The sequence below is a fragment of the Bufo bufo genome, chromosome 9, assembly GCF_905171765.1.
Source record: "Bufo bufo chromosome 9, aBufBuf1.1, whole genome shotgun sequence".
Lineage (NCBI taxonomy): Eukaryota > Metazoa > Chordata > Amphibia > Anura > Bufonidae > Bufo > Bufo bufo.
This window is the reverse complement of record NC_053397.1, coordinates 80,594,542-80,612,389: the sequence shown is the minus strand read 5'-3', so window position 1 is coordinate 80,612,389 and position 17,848 is coordinate 80,594,542. Positions and strand designations below refer to the sequence as shown.

General features: G+C 41.6%; 1 protein-coding gene across 1 annotated transcript in view; it reads left to right on the top strand.

Moving 5' to 3' along the window:
- The window catches only part of LOC120979707 (pancreatic alpha-amylase-like), a 163,144-nt gene that overhangs the window by 36,323 nt on the left and 108,973 nt on the right, over nucleotides 1-17,848 (top strand). The window contains exons 3-4 of the mRNA XM_040408641.1: nucleotides 10,536-10,733; nucleotides 11,842-12,072. Coding sequence (XP_040264575.1) covers nucleotides 10,536-10,733; nucleotides 11,842-12,072 — 429 coding nt within the window. The remainder of the gene's footprint in view (nucleotides 1-10,535; nucleotides 10,734-11,841; nucleotides 12,073-17,848) is intronic.

Sequence of the window (17,848 nt, the reverse complement as noted above, 5' to 3'; positions counted from 1 at the left end):
ACCACCCCCATGCTTCACAGTAGGAATGATGTTCTTGGGATGCAACTCATCCTTCTTTTTCCTCCAAACACTACGAGTGAAGTTTAGACCAAAAAGTTCTACTTTGGTCTCATCTAACCGCATGATTTTCTCCCATGCCTCCTCTGGATCATCCAGATGGTCATTGGCAAACTTCAGATGGGCCTAGACATGTGGTGACTTGAGCAGGGGAACCTTCCGTGCAATGCATGATTTGTAACCATGATGGCGTAGTGTTCTACTGACAGTGACCTTTGAAACTGTGGTCCCAGCTCTCTTCAGGTCATTGACCAGCTCCTCCCTTGTAGTTCTGGGCTGATTCTTCACCTTTCTTACCATGATTTCTAAGTGGGAGAACTTGCAAAATTGTAGGGTGTTCAAATACTTCTAATCCTCACTCTATATTTAGTTGTTACTTCTTGCAGTTTTGTGTTTACATTGCAAGATCTACAGAGGTTAGATGAGTGTCTAGAAAATAAAAGGGTTTTCAGGAAGTACAAAATTGATGACCTATCTTCAGGACAGGACATCAATATCTGAGACGGGGGTCCAAGTTCTGTCACTTGCACTAATCAGCTGTTTGAAAAGACTACAGCAATCTAGTAAGCAATGCAGCCATTTTACAACTTTCCAAGCATTGAGCAGTACGATGTGCATGACTCAGTTTGGTGCTGGACTTGTGAGGTTGGAATGCAGCCCAGTGGAAATGGTTGCTAGAAGGATTACTCTTGTTACACCAATTTTCTCCTTCTACAATACAATTTTAATAGAACAGGAATCCACTTTAGAGAGAGGACATCCCAGAAGTAGAGAATCAGTATCTTAAGGCGTTACGCTACATGTGGTGATCTTCTTTAATTATTGCCTGGCTTCAACTAATACAGGTTAAATGGCCCATAGAGTATCTGTCACTCCCTCTAGACTGTACCAAATGCTCCCCCAACCCACCTGCACCAGATGTGATGCTTCCAGGGGCTCTTTCCTACACATGATATGGGCCTGTACTCCTCTACAACAACACTGGTTAAATATTATTAGTTTATAAATGATAAACTGAGGCTTCTTTAACCACCTCAGCCCCCATAGCTTAAACACCCTTAATGACCAGGCCACTTTTTACACTTCTGACCTACCCTACTTTCACCGTTTATTGCTCGGTCATGCAACTTACCACCCAAATGAATTTTACCTCCTTTTCTTCTCACTAATAGAGCTTTCATTTGGTGGTATTTCATTGCTGCTGACATTTTTACATTTTTTGTTACAAATCGAAATTTAACGATTTTTTTGCAAAAAAATGACATTTTTCACTTTCAGTTGTAAAATTTTGCAAAAAAAACGAGATCCATATATAAATTTTTCTCTAAATTTATTGTTCTACATGTCTTTGATAAAAAAAAAATGTTTGGGTAAAAAAATGGTTTGGGTAAAAGTTATAGCGTTTACAAACTATGGTACAAAAATGTGAATTTCCGCTTTTTGAAGCAGCTCTGACTTTCTGAGCACCTGTCATGTTTCCTGAGGTTCTACAATGGCCAAACAGTACAAACACCCCTCAAATGACCCCATTTCGGAAAGTAGACACCCTAAGGTATTCGCTGATGGGCATAGTGAGTTCATAGAACTTTTTATTTTTTGTCACAAGTTAGCGGAAAATGATGATTTTTTTTTCTTACAAAGTCTCATATTCCACTAACTTGTGACAAAAAATAAAAACTTCTATGAACTCACTATGCGCATCAGCGAATACCTTGGGGTGTCTTCTTTCCAAAATGGGGTCACTTGTGGGGTAGTTATACTGCCCTGGGATTATAGGGGCCCAAATGTGTGGTAAGAAGTTTGAAATCAAAATCTGTAAAAAATGGCCGGTGAAATCCGAAAGGTGCTCTTTGGAATGTGGGCCCCTTTGCCCACCTAGGCTGCAAAAAAGTGTCACACATGTGGTATCTCTGTACTCAGGAGAAGTTGGGCAATGTGTTTTGGGGTGTCATTTTACATATACCCATGCTGGGTGAGATAAATATCTTGGTCAAATGCCAACTTTGTATAAAAAAAATGGGAAAAGTTGTCTTTTGCCAAGATATTTCTCTCACCCAGCATGGGTATATGTAAAATGACACCCCAAAACACATTCCCCAACTTCTCCTTAGTACGGCAATACCACATGTGTGACACTTTTTTGCAGCCTAGGTGGGCAAAGGGGCCCACATTCCAAAGAGCACCTTTCGGATTTCACCGGCCACTTTTTGCAGATTTTGATTTCAAACTACTTACCACACATTTGGGCCCCTAGAATGCCAGGGCAGTATAACTACCCCACAAGTGACTTCATTTTGGAAAGAAGACACCCCAAGGTATTCCGTGAGGGGCATGGCGAGTTCCTAGAATTTTTTATTTTTTGTCACAAGTTATTGGAAAATGATGATTTTTTTTTTTCTTTCTTACAAAGTCTCATATTCCACTAACTTGTGACAAAAAATAAAAACTTCCATGAACTCACTATGCCCATACTCAGGGAAAAGTTCTCTTTTGCCAAGATATTTCTCTCACCCAGCATGGGTATATGTAAAAAGACACCCCAAAACACATTGCCCAACTTCTCCTGAGTACGGGGATACCAGATGTGTAACACTTTTTTGCAGCCTAGGTGGGCAAAGGGGCCCACATTCCAAAGAGCACCTTTCGGATTTCACCGGCCATTTTTTACAGATTTTGATTTCAAACCACTTCTCACGCATTCGGCCCCTAAAATGCCAGGGCAGTATAACTACCCCACAAGTGACCCCATTTTGGAAAGAAGACACCCCAAGGTATTTCGTGATGGGCATAGTGAGTTCATGGAAGTTTTTATTTTTTGTCACAAGTTAGTGGAATATGAGACTTTGTAAGGAAAAAAAATAAAAAAAAAATCATCATTTTCCGCTAACTTGTGACAAAAAATAAAAAGTTCTAGGAACTCGCCATGCCCCTCACGGAATACCTTGGAGTGTCTTCTTTCCAAAATGGGGTCACTTGTCGGGTAGTTATACTGCCCTGGCATTCTAGGGGCCCTAATGTGTGGTAGGTAGGTAAATGACCTGTGAAATCCAAAAGGTGCTCTTTGGAATGTGGGCCCCTTTGCCCACCTAGGCTTCAAAAAAGTGTCACACATGTGGTATCGTCGTATTCAGGAGAAGTTGGGCAATGAGTTTTGCGGTGTCTTTTTACATATACCCATGCTGGGTGAGATAAATATCTCGGCAAAAGACAACTTTTCCCATTTTTTATACAAAGTTGGCATTTGATAAAGATATTTATCTCACCCAGCATGGGTATATGCAAAATGACCCCCCAAAACACATTGCCCAACTTCTCCTGAGTACGGCGATACCAGATGTGTGACACTTTTTTGCAGGCTAGGTGTGCAAAGGGGCCCACATTCCTTTTATGAGGGCATTTTTAGACATTTGGATCCCAGACTTCTTCTCACGCTTTAGGGCCCCTAAAAAGCCAGGGCAGTATAAATACCCCACATGTTACCCCATTTTGGAAAGAAGACACCCCAAGGTATTCAATGAGGGGCATGGAGAGTTCATCGAATTTTTTTTTTTTGGCTCAAGTTAGCGGAAATTGATTTTATTTTTTTTTCTCACAAAGTCTCCCTTTCCGCTAACTTGGGACAAAAATTTCAATCTTTCATGGACTCAATATTCCTCTCAGCGAATACCTTGGGGTGTCTTCTTTCCGAAATGGGGTCACATGTGGGGTATTTATACTGCCCTGGCATTCTAGGGGCCCTAAAGCGTGAGAAGAAGTCTGGAATATAAATGTCTAAAAATTTTTACGCATTTGGATTCCGTGAGGGGTATGGTGAGTTCATGTGAGATTTTATTTTTTGACACAAGTTAGTGGAATATGAGACTTTGTAAGAAAAAAAAAAATAATTCCTCTAACTTGGGCCAAAAAAATGTCTGAATGGAGCCTTATAGGTGGGTGATCAATAACAGGGGGGTGATCAATGACGGGGGGTTGATCAGGGAGTCTATATGGGGTGATCACCCCTTTGTCATTGGTCACCCCCTTATAAGGCTCCATTCAGATGTCCGTATGTGTTTTGCGGATCCGATCCATGTATCAGTGGATCCGTAAAAATCATACGGACATCTGAATGCAGCCTTACAGGGGGGTGATCAATGACAGGGGGGTGATCAATGACAGGGGGGTGATCAGGGAGTCTATTTGGGGTGATCACCCCTCTGTCATTGATCACCCCCCTATAAGGCTCCATTCAGATGTCCGTATGTGTTCTGCGGATCCGATCCATGTATCAGTGGATCCGTAAAAATCATACGGACATCTGAATGCAGCCTTACAGGGGGGTGATCAATGACAGGGGGGTGATCAATGACAGGGGGGTGATCAGGGAGTCTATATGGGGTGATCACCCCTCTGTCATTGATCACCCCCCTGTAAGGCTCCATTCAGATGTCCGTATGTGTTTTGCGGATCCGATCCATGTATCAGTGGATCCGTAAAAATCATACGGACATCTGAATGCAGCCTTACAGGGGGGTGATCAATGACAGGGGGGTGATCAATGACAGGGGGGTGATCAGGGAGTCTATATGGGGTGATCACTCCTCTGTCATTGATCACCCCCCTATGAGGCTCCATTCAGATGTCCGTATGTGTTTTGCGGATCCGATCCATGTATCAGTGGATCCGTAAAAATCATACGGACATCTGAATGCAGCCTTACAGGGGGGTGATCAATGACAGGGGGTTGATCAATGACAAGGGGGTGATCAGGGAGTCTATATGGGGTGATCACCCCCCTGTAAGGCTCCATTCAGACGCCTGTATATGTTTTGCGGATCCGATCCATGTATCCGTGGATCCGTAAAAAACATACGGACATCTGAATGCAGCCTTACAGGGGGGTGATCAATGACAGGGGGGTGATCAATGACAGGGGGGGGGGGGGATCAGGGAGTCTATATGGGGTGATCACCCCCGTCATTGATCACCCCCCTGTAAGGCTCCATTCAGACGTCCGTATGCGTTTTGCGGATCCGATCCATGTATCAGTAGATCCATAAAAATAATACGGACATCTGAATGGAGCCTTACAGGGGGGTGATCAATGACAGGGGGGGGATCAGGGAGTCTATATGGGGTGATCAGGGGTTCATAAAGGGTTAATAAGTGACAGGGGGGGGTGTAGTGTAGTGGTGTTTGGTGCTACTTTACTGAGCTACCTGTGTCCTCTGGTGGTCGATCCAAACAAAAGGGACCACCAGAGGACCAGGTAGCAGGTATATTAGACGCTGTTATCAAAACAGCGTCTAATATGCCTGTTACGGGTTAATAAAATCGCATCTCCAGCCTGCCAGCGAATGATCGCCGCTGGCAGGCTGGAGATCCACTCGCTTACCTTCCGATCCTGTGAACGAGCGCCTGTGTGCGCGCATTCACAGGAAATCTTGCGTCTTGCGAGATGACGCATATATGCGTGACTCCGCGCAGGGCTGCCGCCTCCGGAACGCGATCCTGCGTTAGGCGGTCCGGAGGCGGTTAAACTGAGGCAGTTTTCTCGACTACAGTTAGTTTGTTGGGACTGGTCTCTGAATTAATCCCTACAAAACATGGCACAAAGCTACATAGACTTTTAATGTTCTATACTAGAAAGGTAATCCGTCTTAACTGAAAAACTCCTAAATGGCCCACAGTATCCCAATGGGTACAATTGATTAATACTGACTAGTGTTGATTGAGCACCATAGTGCTCGGGTGCTCGGGCCAAACACATTGGGATGCTCTTGGACTCCCAGGTCGCTGCTGGGAACGATGTTTTCCGAGTAGTACGCCACTTTTACAGACGCACAAAACCAAAGATGAAAATGGTTTTAGAGGAAAAATTGTTAGGAAACATTCTTTCCTGTATATTTACTTGTATATAAAGTGCAAGTGCTGCCAAAAATTACAAGGAAGAGGCACTCCGATACAACCAGTATATCACATAAAGGAGGGCCTTATTCACATTGTGGTATAATAGTTCAGGTAGTGGGACTCCTACACTCATAAAGCCTATGCACTAAGTGAAAGGGCTGCCAAAAATTACAAGAAACCGGCACTCCAATACACCCTTTATTACACATAAAGGAGGGCATCATACACAGCCTTGAAAAATTATGATTGATGGCCTGCTGGTGACCCTCAAAACTATTTGGAGCAAGGGCCTGCTGATCTGACCATCTAAAACATTATGGGCGAGGGCCTGCTGCTGCTTTGGTGACTCTAGATAACCTGGGCCCGATCGCACGTCCCAGTGATGGCGACGATATATTATATTCGGATGTCTGCCCTATCAACTTTCGATGTTATTTTCAGCTCCAACCACGGTGACCACGGGTAACGGGGAATCAGGGTTTGATTCCGTAGAGGGAGCCTGAGAAACAGCTACGGCTACTACTTCCAAGCAATGCAGCATGCGCACAAATTACCTATCAGGTATAATTAGGTGAGGGCCTGCAGGTGAGCTGACCCTCAAAAAGATTGTAGGTGAGGGCCTGCTGGTGAGCTGACCCTCTAAAAGATTGTAGGTGAGGGCCTGCTGATGAGCTGACCCTCTAAAAGATTGTAGGTGAGGGCCTGCAGGTGAGCTGACCCTGTAAAAGATTGTAGGTGCGGGCCTGCTGGTGAGCTGACCCTCTAAAAAATTATATGATAGGGCTTGCAGGTGATCTGCTGCTGAGCTGACCATTGAAAAAAATTATAGGAGAGTGCCTGCTCCTTAGCTGACCATTGAAAAATATTACAGTGTTCAAAGCAGGCCAGGTCACCTGAATACTTAAGCTAGGAATAATGAAATAGGACTCCGGTTCTATTTTGTAGGTTTTCAGAACTGGTGCCATGATTAAGAGGGACGGCCGGGGACATCCAAATTGCGCCGCTAGAGGTGAAATTCTTGGACCGACGCAAGACGAACCAAAGCTAAAGCATTTGCCTAAAATGTTTTCATTAATCAAAAACGAAAGTCCGAGGTTCGAAGACGATCAGATACCGTCGTAGTTCCGACCATAAAGGATGACACCGTCTATGGAAAAAGTACACTGTATGTCACAGATAAATTTTAGAAGCGCACACGTTACACTGCAGATGTGGCGCTGGTAATGACACTGTCCGCAGCAGACACCATCTACAGAAAAAGTACACTGTATGTCACAGATAAATTTGAAAAACGCACACGTTACACTGCAGATGTGGTGCTGGTAATTTCACTGTCCGCAGCAGACTCCGTCTATGGAAAAAGTACACTGTATGTCACAAATAAATTTTAGAAGCGCACACGTTCCACTGCAGATGTGGCGTTGGTAATGTCACCGTCCGCAGCAGACACCGTCTACAGAAATAGAACACTGTATGTCATGGATATTTTTGGGATGCGCACACTTTACACAGGAGATGTGGCGCGGATAATTTGACTGTCTGCAGCGGACACCGTCTACGGAAAAAGTACACTGGATGTCAGATATTTTTGGGATGCACACACTTTGCACTGGAGATGTGGCGCAGCTAATGTCACTGTCCGCAGCGGACACCGTCTACGGAAAAAGTACACTGTTTGCCACAGATATTTTTTGGATGTGCACACTTTACACTGGAGATGTGGCGCAGCTAATGTCACTGTCCGCAGCAGACACCATCTACGAAAAAAGTACACTGTATGTCACAGATAAATTTTGGAAGCGCACACGTTACACTGCAGATGTGGCTCTGGTAATGTCACTGTCCACAGCAGAATCCATCCTTGGAAAAAGTACACTGTATGTCACAGATAAATTTTAGAAGCGCACACGTTACACTGCAGATGTGAAGCTGGTAATGTCACTCTCCGCAGCAAACACAGTCTACGGAAAAAGTACACTGTATGTCACAGATATTTTTGGATGCGCACACTTTACACTGGAGATGTGGCGCAGCTAATGTCACTGTCCGCAGCGGACACCGTCTATTGAAAAAGTACACTGTATGTCACAGATATTTTAGGGATGCACACACTTTATACAGGAGATGTGGCGCGGATAATTTAAATGTACGCATCGGACACAGTCTACGAAAAAAGTACACTGGATGTTACTGCTATTTTAGGTATGCGCACACTTTACACAGGAGATGTGGCGCAGATAATTTAACTGTCCACAGCGGTCTATTAGACGCTATTTGGCGCAGGATGTGCTAAAAAATATATATTGCTGCTGTCACACACAATAGAAAAGTTTTTGTAATAAAAATCTTCCAATAACATTCCCTACACTGTCTTTCCCTTACTATTCTCAGCTCTCCCTGACTAAGACTGAGCCGAACACGTGTCATCAGGTGCTTTATAGCACCCGATGATGCGTTCCAGCCAGCCAATCACTGTAATGCCAGTAGCCAACATGGCTACGGTATTACAGTGCGTTCCAGTACCCCCATGCACGTTTATTGGCTGCGTAGAAACAGCATGCTCGATCATCACTAATACTGACCTATCACTGTATAAATTGACCAATGCCGCTAGGAGAACCCTTGACCGTTTTCTACAGATTTGGGATCCTTGGATCCAAGCTCAGATAAATCTGGTTTTCCAATATGTATGAAGTTTGGATGTTACTGTGATTCTGTTTTAGTTTGCTGACAGTTGTTCATGCCAGCTTTTAACTCTAGATGTTGGAAGAACTAAATGTGTTCTTATCTGTAATCTTTAGTTAGATTAGATATATTTTTGTTGACATATTTTGTAATATTGTAGGACCAAGATGTTTAAAAATGATGCCTAATGTAAAAAAAATCTATTAAAAAAAGCACTGCGCAGTACATTGTAAAGTGGCTGTGCTTGGTATTGCAGCCCTGGCCTGTTCATTTAATTAGACAGAACTGTAAATAGGTCTGGAGACTGGTGAATGTGATGTCACTGGCATGGGAATAGGATGCAGTGCTCAAATGAGTAGGTATCTTACACATTTTTACTTTATTTCTGCAGCAGAAATCAAAGGCTTTACACTTGGCTTTACGCCATGAATCTGCACTGTGAAGTATTACAGATCTCCACTAGAATTAGCCCCTTAAGTCTGACTAATCAGCACTGGGCTTATCCACTATGTTTTCCACTTGAAATCCTCAGGAATTAGGGTCCATTCACACGTCCGTAGTGTATTGCGGATCATCAATACACTCGGCCGTCACCCCCCTATAGAACTGCCTATTCTTGTCCGCAATTGCGGACAAGAATAGGACTATTTTTTTGCGGCGCCGCAGGCCGGAAGTTCAGGGCCGCGCTTCGGAAATGCGGATGCGGAGAACACATAGTGTGCTTTCCGCATCTCTTCCGGTCCCTTAGAGAATGAATGGGTCCACACCCGTTCCCAATATTGCGGAACGGATGCAGACCCATTTGCGGACGTGTGAATGGACCCTTAAGGTGTACCTCTGCACTAATCAATAGTACAATGTGTGTACATGAGGAATAGCACACATCTGGACACTATATGACTTGTATCTGGCATGTTTTAGCAGTTTTCCTCTATGCATGGTGAATGTCCAGTTTACAGTTTTCCCGGAGATGGTGTGTTGAGACTAGCAAAGTTGGGTCATTTGAATGCCACATGATTTCCTTCCATCTGTATTTACAAATTGAACTATGCCATTGACAAATACAGGCTGCCATTACTGGTAGCCTGTGTTCTTCTGGTGCTATATCTGAACAGAATATGGATCCCTCTACAACTATGCTCAAATGTTCAATCATTCCCACTCCTAAATGGGTTAATTATCATTACTGAAGCACACTGCTTTTCCCTTATATACCAGTGTAGGTTTAAAGAGGACTTTTCACCGGTCCTGACATTACCATATAAATACCTGGCTGTGTAGGGCTTATTGATGACATGTGATATCAATATATTTTTTTTCTGTGAGCTGCTCGATTCCCCAGCTGTGGGCCCTGTTCTGGTTTCCCATCCTATATGTAAATCCATACTATCGATACAGGGAGGAGGAGACGGCCGTGTTTTTCAAACGGCTCACTGCCAGGGGAAAAAAAAAGTTCACCTTCTCCCTGACTGTGACGTGCTCCATTACAACTGGGCAGCTCACAGCCAGGGAGAAGGAGACGCCTCTTGCAAAACATGGCCATCTCCTCCTCCCTGTGGATTTACATACAGATCGGGAAAGCAGAACAGGGGCACAGTGGGGGAACCGAGCAGCCCACAGAAAAGAAAAAAATAGCAATATCACATGTGATCATTATGCCCTACACTGCCAGGTACTTATATAGTACTGTCAGGACCGGTGAAAGGTCCTCTTTAATTCTCCTCCACTTTACACATATAACATTAAGAAGCTATTCTACTAATCATTATGCTGTAAGAAGGCTTTTTGTGATTTGCAGCAATATTGGATTTGGCTACATACTAAAACTAAGCTGAGGACCACTACATAAGATGGTGTTAGTACAGTGCTGTTACACCAAATGTGTAATTTTTCATATATTGCAGGTCTATATTTATGTGGATGCTGTTATTAACCACATGTGTGGATCAGGAGTTGAAAAGGGGAGTTCTTCCACATGTGGCAGCTTATTCGATGCGAGTAAGAGAAGCTTCCCTGGTGTGCCGTACTCAAATTTTGACTTTAATGATAATAAGTGTAAAACTGCCAGTGGTAATGTTGAGAACTATGGAGATGAAGACCAGGTACAGTACTGTAAAGTTTTGAGACATTCCACCTCCTGATTAGTATTACAAGAGTAATAGTAGGAATTTGGTTACTATTAGTGTTGGTCAAGCACCAAAGTGCTTGTGTGCTCTGGTGCTCGAGTAGAACACTTCCCGAGCACAATGGAAGTCAATGGGAGAACCCGAGCATTAAACCAGGCACCCCCTGCTCTGAAGAGGGGAGGGTGTCGGGACTCTAGTTCAGCATAGGAGTGCCTGCTCTGACTCTGTAAATAGCTATGTCCATATATGGAGTCAGTGCTTGGGGATACCCAGTGTATTTAAATCTAATTTAGCCTCTATTTTTGAAAAGTTTCTAGTGGGATTAAAATTCACTACCTTTTACATTACAGCCAAGAATCTTATCCACTACACTATATAGCTGCATGGCCAGTTATAAAAAAAAAAAAAAAAAAAGAGACTTAAGCTTTAAAGGAGTACTTACTACTAGTAAGTATTCCTATAAAGCAGAAGTTTCATATATATATATATATATATATATATATATATATATATATATATATTTTTTTTTTTTTTTTTTTTTTTTTTTTTTTTTAGTAACTGGCCATGCAGCTCTATAGTGTAGTGGTTAACATTCTTGGCTGTAATGTAGAAGGTTGTGAGTTCGAATCCCTTCAGAAATAGAGGCAAAATTAAATTTAAACATATATATAAGTTTTTAGCCATAATATATTTACATACAATCTTATATATTTAGAATATATAATATATTATAATATATGTAAATATATTGTGGCTAAAACATCAGTAGTAGTTTCCCACATATTATGCATTCATATATAACAGAAGTATGATTTTATTTATATTAGTAATTTCACTTTTTTTACAATTACAAAAAAAATATAAAATATATAAATTTAATTTAGCCTCTATTTATAAAATGTTTCTGGCGGGATTTGAACTCACAACCTTCTACATTACAGCCAAGAACTACACTAAAGAGCTGCATGGCCAGTTACAAAAAAAATAAAAAAATAAATAAAAATATGAGACAATGTAGAAGGTTGTGAGTTCGAGCATGCTAGAGCCTATGTGTTCTCCTTCATTTGCTCTGATTTTTACTCAGGTCAGAAATTGTCGTCTTGTGAATCTTCTGGATTTGGCATTGGAAAAGGAATATGTCCGTGCCAAGATTGCAGACTATTTGAACAATCTCATTCACATTGGTGTGGCTGGCTTTAGACTTGATGCTGCTAAGCACATGTGGCCAGGGGATATTCAAGCTATTATCAGTAGGCTCGACAACCTAAACATACAGTGGTTCCCCAATGGATCTCGTCCTTTTATTTTCCAAGAGGTAAAATAATATTCTAGTAGCCAAAGGAAGTAGTATATTACTTGTGATGTACTCAATAATTGCCATGGTCCATTATTTATTGTATGCACTTATATAGCACTACTATTTTCTTCAGCGATTTACAGACATTAGCATCAAGCTGTCCCCAATAGGGCTCATATAATCTAAGTTCCCCTCGGATTCAAACCTAGGACCCCAGCGCTGCAAGGCACCAGTGCTAACCACTGAGCCACTGTGTTGCCTATTTATTTGAAAGTGTCATTAATTCAATGGCTCTGTACACATAAGAGTTGGAACACATACATAATATAAAACACAAGTACAATAAGCATTAATGTAGTGACAGACTGGTACAGAGAGGGAGAGGACCCTGCCTGAGAGATCTTACAATCTACACAGGAAATGCGAAAGACAGTAGGTGAGGGCAAAAGCTGATCATCTGGCTGTATGATGGCAGCATGCTTATTGTGGGTTGTAGGCTTTCCTTAAGGTCTGGATGTTTGGGGATAGTTTAATGTGCCGGGGTAGTGGGTTCCAGAGTGAATGAACACGAGAAATCATGTAGGCAAGGGTGTGAGGAACAGACAAGAAGAGAACAGAAAATGAGGTCTTTTAAAGATTGGAGATTGTATGGGGATGTACTGGGAAGGCAGGTCAGACATGTAAGCATGTTGCTGTAGTTTAGGTGGGAGATGACAAGGGTGTGCACTAACTTTTTAGTAGACTCAGGGGTGAGGAAGGAGTAAATACGAGTGATATTCTTGAGAGGAAAGCAGTAGGTGGAGGGTAAGGGTTTGCATGTGTGTTTTGAAGGACAGGGCAGAATCAAATAGTTAGATTAGGGATGAGATGAAATGGGATTGGGTCAAGGGCACAGGTGGTGACATGTGATTTGGAGAATAAGGGCTCTTTCACACGAGCGGATGTCATGCGGGTAATCTTCTGCGTGAAAGAGTGCCAGGCCGCGGACAGCAGATACACGGAGCAGTAACATGATTGATAATGCACTGTGCCTCTCTGATCTTTTTACTACAAAATCACGGTGACAACTTTATCTCACTGTGATTTTGTAGTAAAAAGGACACAGAGAGGCACAGAGCATTATCAATCGTGGTAATGCTATGTGTCTCTGCTGTCCGGAGCAGGGCTTGGCACTTTATCACGCAGCGGATTACCCACACGGCATCAGCTCGTGTGAAAAAGTCCTAACATGGAAAGCTAACTCTTAGTGGTGGTGGTAAATTGTGTAATGTGGAAAGATTGCAGGGATTGTTGGTTGAGGCTCTGTCAGATTTTGTCAATTTCATGTTTCAGCTGAGATGAGAAGTATGGGAGGGGCATTGGGGGACAGAGTAAAGAATTTAAAGGTATTAAACAATTGTTTGGGGTTGTGGGAAAGAGATGATGAAATGAACACATTGGTATCCTCGTGTGCTCTACCGAGCACCCGAGCACAATGGAAGTCAATGGGAGAACCCCAGGCACCCCCTGCTCGAAAGAGAAGAGGGTGTCTGGTTCACAAAAAAAGGTTAGAAACTGATGGAAACCCCATCAAAATGGTTTGAAAACAGCATTAAGAGGATGGCTGGATGCATCTTGGACTCCTATTATCTATGACATACAATAGACAACCACACAAAGGCTACATGCCAAAAGCCAGGTATGTGGAAGCCAACAATGTATCAATGAGACAGATAACAATCAGCATACCTTACAATGGTAGCCTTGGGCACTATGAGACATTCAAAACCAGATCTTGGGTGGACTTGCACACCTATATCAATACCATTAGGGTGACAAAAAGTTTTCTGATTGTCCTAACATAATATTCAATAACCTTTCTATACAGTTTTGTCATGTAAAAACTCATTTGTGTAAACATGGGCATATTGGAAAGACATGCAAATGAGCAAAATCTGCATTGTTTTTCAGCTGAAAAACCATTTGCATGGAAAATTTGCGATCTACACTACTCATGAACAGCGCCATCTATTGGATTCATGGTCTTATGACAAGACTAATAGTCTTCAATCAGGTAGTGGTCAGCCGGCACTCTGTCAAAGAGGCGTGGTGCACGTGTCCGGGATCACAATCCCACGTATATTGAAGGAAAAGATCGTCACTCACTTGATCTTTTGCGAATTCAATCCTTTATTTGTCACATATAAGAAGCAATTTTCTGTGACGCGCGTTTCGGCTCCAATACGAGCCTGTCTCAAACAGATATGGCATACACATGATACAAAATATTGATTTTGTATCATGTGTATGCCATATCTGTTTGAGAAAGGCTCGTATTGGAGCCGAAACGCTCGTCACAGAAAATTGTCTTTGTGTGTTTGTTATAATGGTAGTTAGTTATTTTATACGGACTATACAATAAAGGCTACATTTTAAGGCAGGTGGTACCCTGTGACTACATTGTCATAAGACTATGAAACCAATAGATGGCGCTGTTCATGAGTTATGAACAGCACCATCTATTGGTTTCATAGTCTTATGACAAGACTATTAATCTTGAAGGAAAAGACCGTCACTCACTTGATCTTTTGCGAATTCAATCCTTTATTTGTCACATATAAGAAAATTGCTTCTTATATGTGACGAATAAAGGATTGAATTCGCAAAAGATCAAGTGAGTGACGGTCTTTTCCTTCAAGATTAATAGTCTTGTCATAAGACTATGAAACCAATAGATGGTGCTGTTCATGACTCATGAACATCGCCATCTATTGGTTTCATAGTCTTATGACAATGTAGTCACAGGGTACCACCTGCCTTAAAATGTAGCCTTTATTGTATAGTCCGTATAAAATAACTAACTACCATTATAACAAACACACAAAGAAAAGAAAAACAAAAACAAAATCGACACTTGATGACTGGACATGCAGTTGGTGCTCTGAAGAGATTGTTTCTGTTGTACAGAGAGGTCTCTATAAATCAATAAATTCTAGGCAGGGTGACAACTGTTGGATTGGGCCTGTCCCTAGGAGTGGCCCTAAGATATTTAGTTCTGCCTAAAAAAACGGAATAGCCGCCCCAATAAGGGCGATCCCGTGTTCAGGAACCTCCTATATTGCCCTGGTTTGTCCCTGTTCGGTGACAGTTGGACTGGGTCTGACCACGGTCCCCTAGGTGCTGACCTGATCTAGATACAGAAAACAATAAAGATATATACACAAATTGTTGCACCATATAGGTATATGCTAGATCCACTTGTCGTTATGGTAAGAGAAAAAAAAGGTATTCTATGATACACATACACGGCTGCTGCTTGATGCTCACATTGGTGCACTCCTACAGCGCAGCTGTCTATTACTATGCAACATGCACTATTGGTATAAATAAATAATCCCAAAATGCACTATTTGTATAGATATATAATCCCTACGCGTTTCGCCCATACCAATGACCTGGGCTGATCAGGGGATACATCAGTTCAATAACCTGACAGGCATCAGTATTAACATGAATGGGACACAGACTATGAATCCAATAGATGGTGCTCCTTATGAGTAGTGTAGATCTCGAATATTATAATCGCGAATTTTCCATGCAAAAGGCTGAGTGCTACACGGTGTTTGGACTCTGTTGAGCAGGATGCCTCACTTACTAGCGCCCTAACAAGATGAACAACGCCATCTATTGGTTTCATAGTATTATGACAAGACTAATAGTCTTGTCATAAGACTCATTGTCTAATACTCTTGTCATAAGACTATGAAACCAATAGATGGCACTGTTCATGACTCATGAACAGCACCATCTATTGGTTTCATAGTATTATGACAAGACTATGACTCCAATAGATGGCGCTGTTCATGAGTAGTGTAGATCGCAAATTTTCCATGCAAATTGTTTTTCAGCTGAAAAACAAGGCAGATTCTGCTCATTTGCATGTCTTTCCCATATGCCCATGTTTACACAAATGAGTTTTTACATGACAAAACTGTATAGAAAGGTTATTGAATATTATGTTAGGACAATCAGAAAACTTTTTGTCACCCTAATGATATTGATCTAGGTGTGCAGGTCCACCCAAGCCATCCAACAGATGTGAAGCAACGTTGAGGCTTACTGGCCTGGAGCTGGTTTGGAATGTCTCATAGTGCACAAGGCTGCCATTGTAGGGTATGGAGACTATCTGTCTCATGGATAGATTGTTGACTTCCACATACCTGGTTTTTGGTATATAGCCTTTGTGTGGTTGTCTATTGTATGTCATAGATAATAGGAGTCCAAGACGCATCCAGCCATCCTCTTAATGCTGTTTCCAAACCATTTTGATGGGGTTTTCATCAATTTCTAACCTTTTTTTGTGAACCAGACACCCTCTCTTCTTCAGAGCAGGGGGTGCCTGGTTTGAAGCTCGGGTTTCCTATTGACTTTCATTGTATTAAATTATACTCGAGCACCCGCAGTATTCTGCCGAGCACTGCAATGTGCCGAGCATAGCAATGCTCGAGCCGAACAGCAGTTTGGCCGAGCTTGCTTGCTCAACACTATATAAGAGTAGTGAAGAATTCCTGTTTAGAAGAATCGAGAACAGCTTGGTTGTATGTGAAAAAGTCTTTCTTGCAGTGGGTTTTCTTTCAATGTGGTCCTGCAGTTCTGGAAGGGGTGAGTAGGGGAGGTGTACCTGATGGGTTCCAACCAACTCAACTAGTTGAGGCAGGCGCAGGAAACTAATGGATAAAAGGAGCTTTATTGGTGGGTAATTTTCATGACAGACAACGCGTGTCAGGGTTCCGGGAACCCTTTATCAAGTCTAAAACAGCATAAAAAATGATAACATCAAACATTATAGTGATGAAGATTAAAAGAGACAGGTGTTTTTTTTTTGGAGGTAGTATATGCAGAATCAACATTTGATAATTTCGGTTATAAAACATTTGGTAATTCATATATGGAAACGTAAAAAATTATGAATGTGTCGATATATCATATACAGAATCATTAATTATAAGTTGTTTAAAAAAGACTGAGTCAGTTGATAAATATGTTGCTTAATAGGTAATAAATAATAAATAAATGCATCAATGGTAGCATCGCGACACAGGACATAATAGAGAGTTAAAAGTCCTGATACAAAAAGGCTAAAAAGACAAACTGATCTGTCTCCATATGTATATATTTGTACATAGAATGTGTGGGCATACCTTTTGGATGGATGGATATGATAGATGCTGGTATTGCACTCAGCAATATTTGCACTATTCCTGAAATAAATATGCATAGAGGTAAATCTTTAGGTTGGATCACCATATACACTACACATATGTAAAAATAGATATTTCTGTTTGAGTGTATGTACACCTATATGGGGATATATCTATTTGGTAGGTTCATGAACTGTCTGCAGGACAATACTGAAGCTTAATTAAATAAAATTGGAAAATACATGATTAGCATACATAAATGAATAAATAAATGTATATAAACTCGGACGCTTAAAGGAGCAATCATGTTGGTATATTAGAATATTCAATTTTTCAAAGACCCTTTAGACCCGGGAAATAATGTTTATATAATTCAAATAGTCTAGTTACCTAGACTAATAGACTCCCGTTTCTGGTCAGTATAAAATATAACATTTATTTATTTCACTATTAAAAATATAACATAAAACGGGAGAACAAAGGAAAAACTTTAAAATTCTAGGTTTGGCAGGATCACTATGCAGAGTGAAGGGTTAATTTCACCCGTATACTCTGCATTCCCTAACATATATCCATCCACCTTTGGTTCGGCGGTATATTTCCTTTTATGGAGT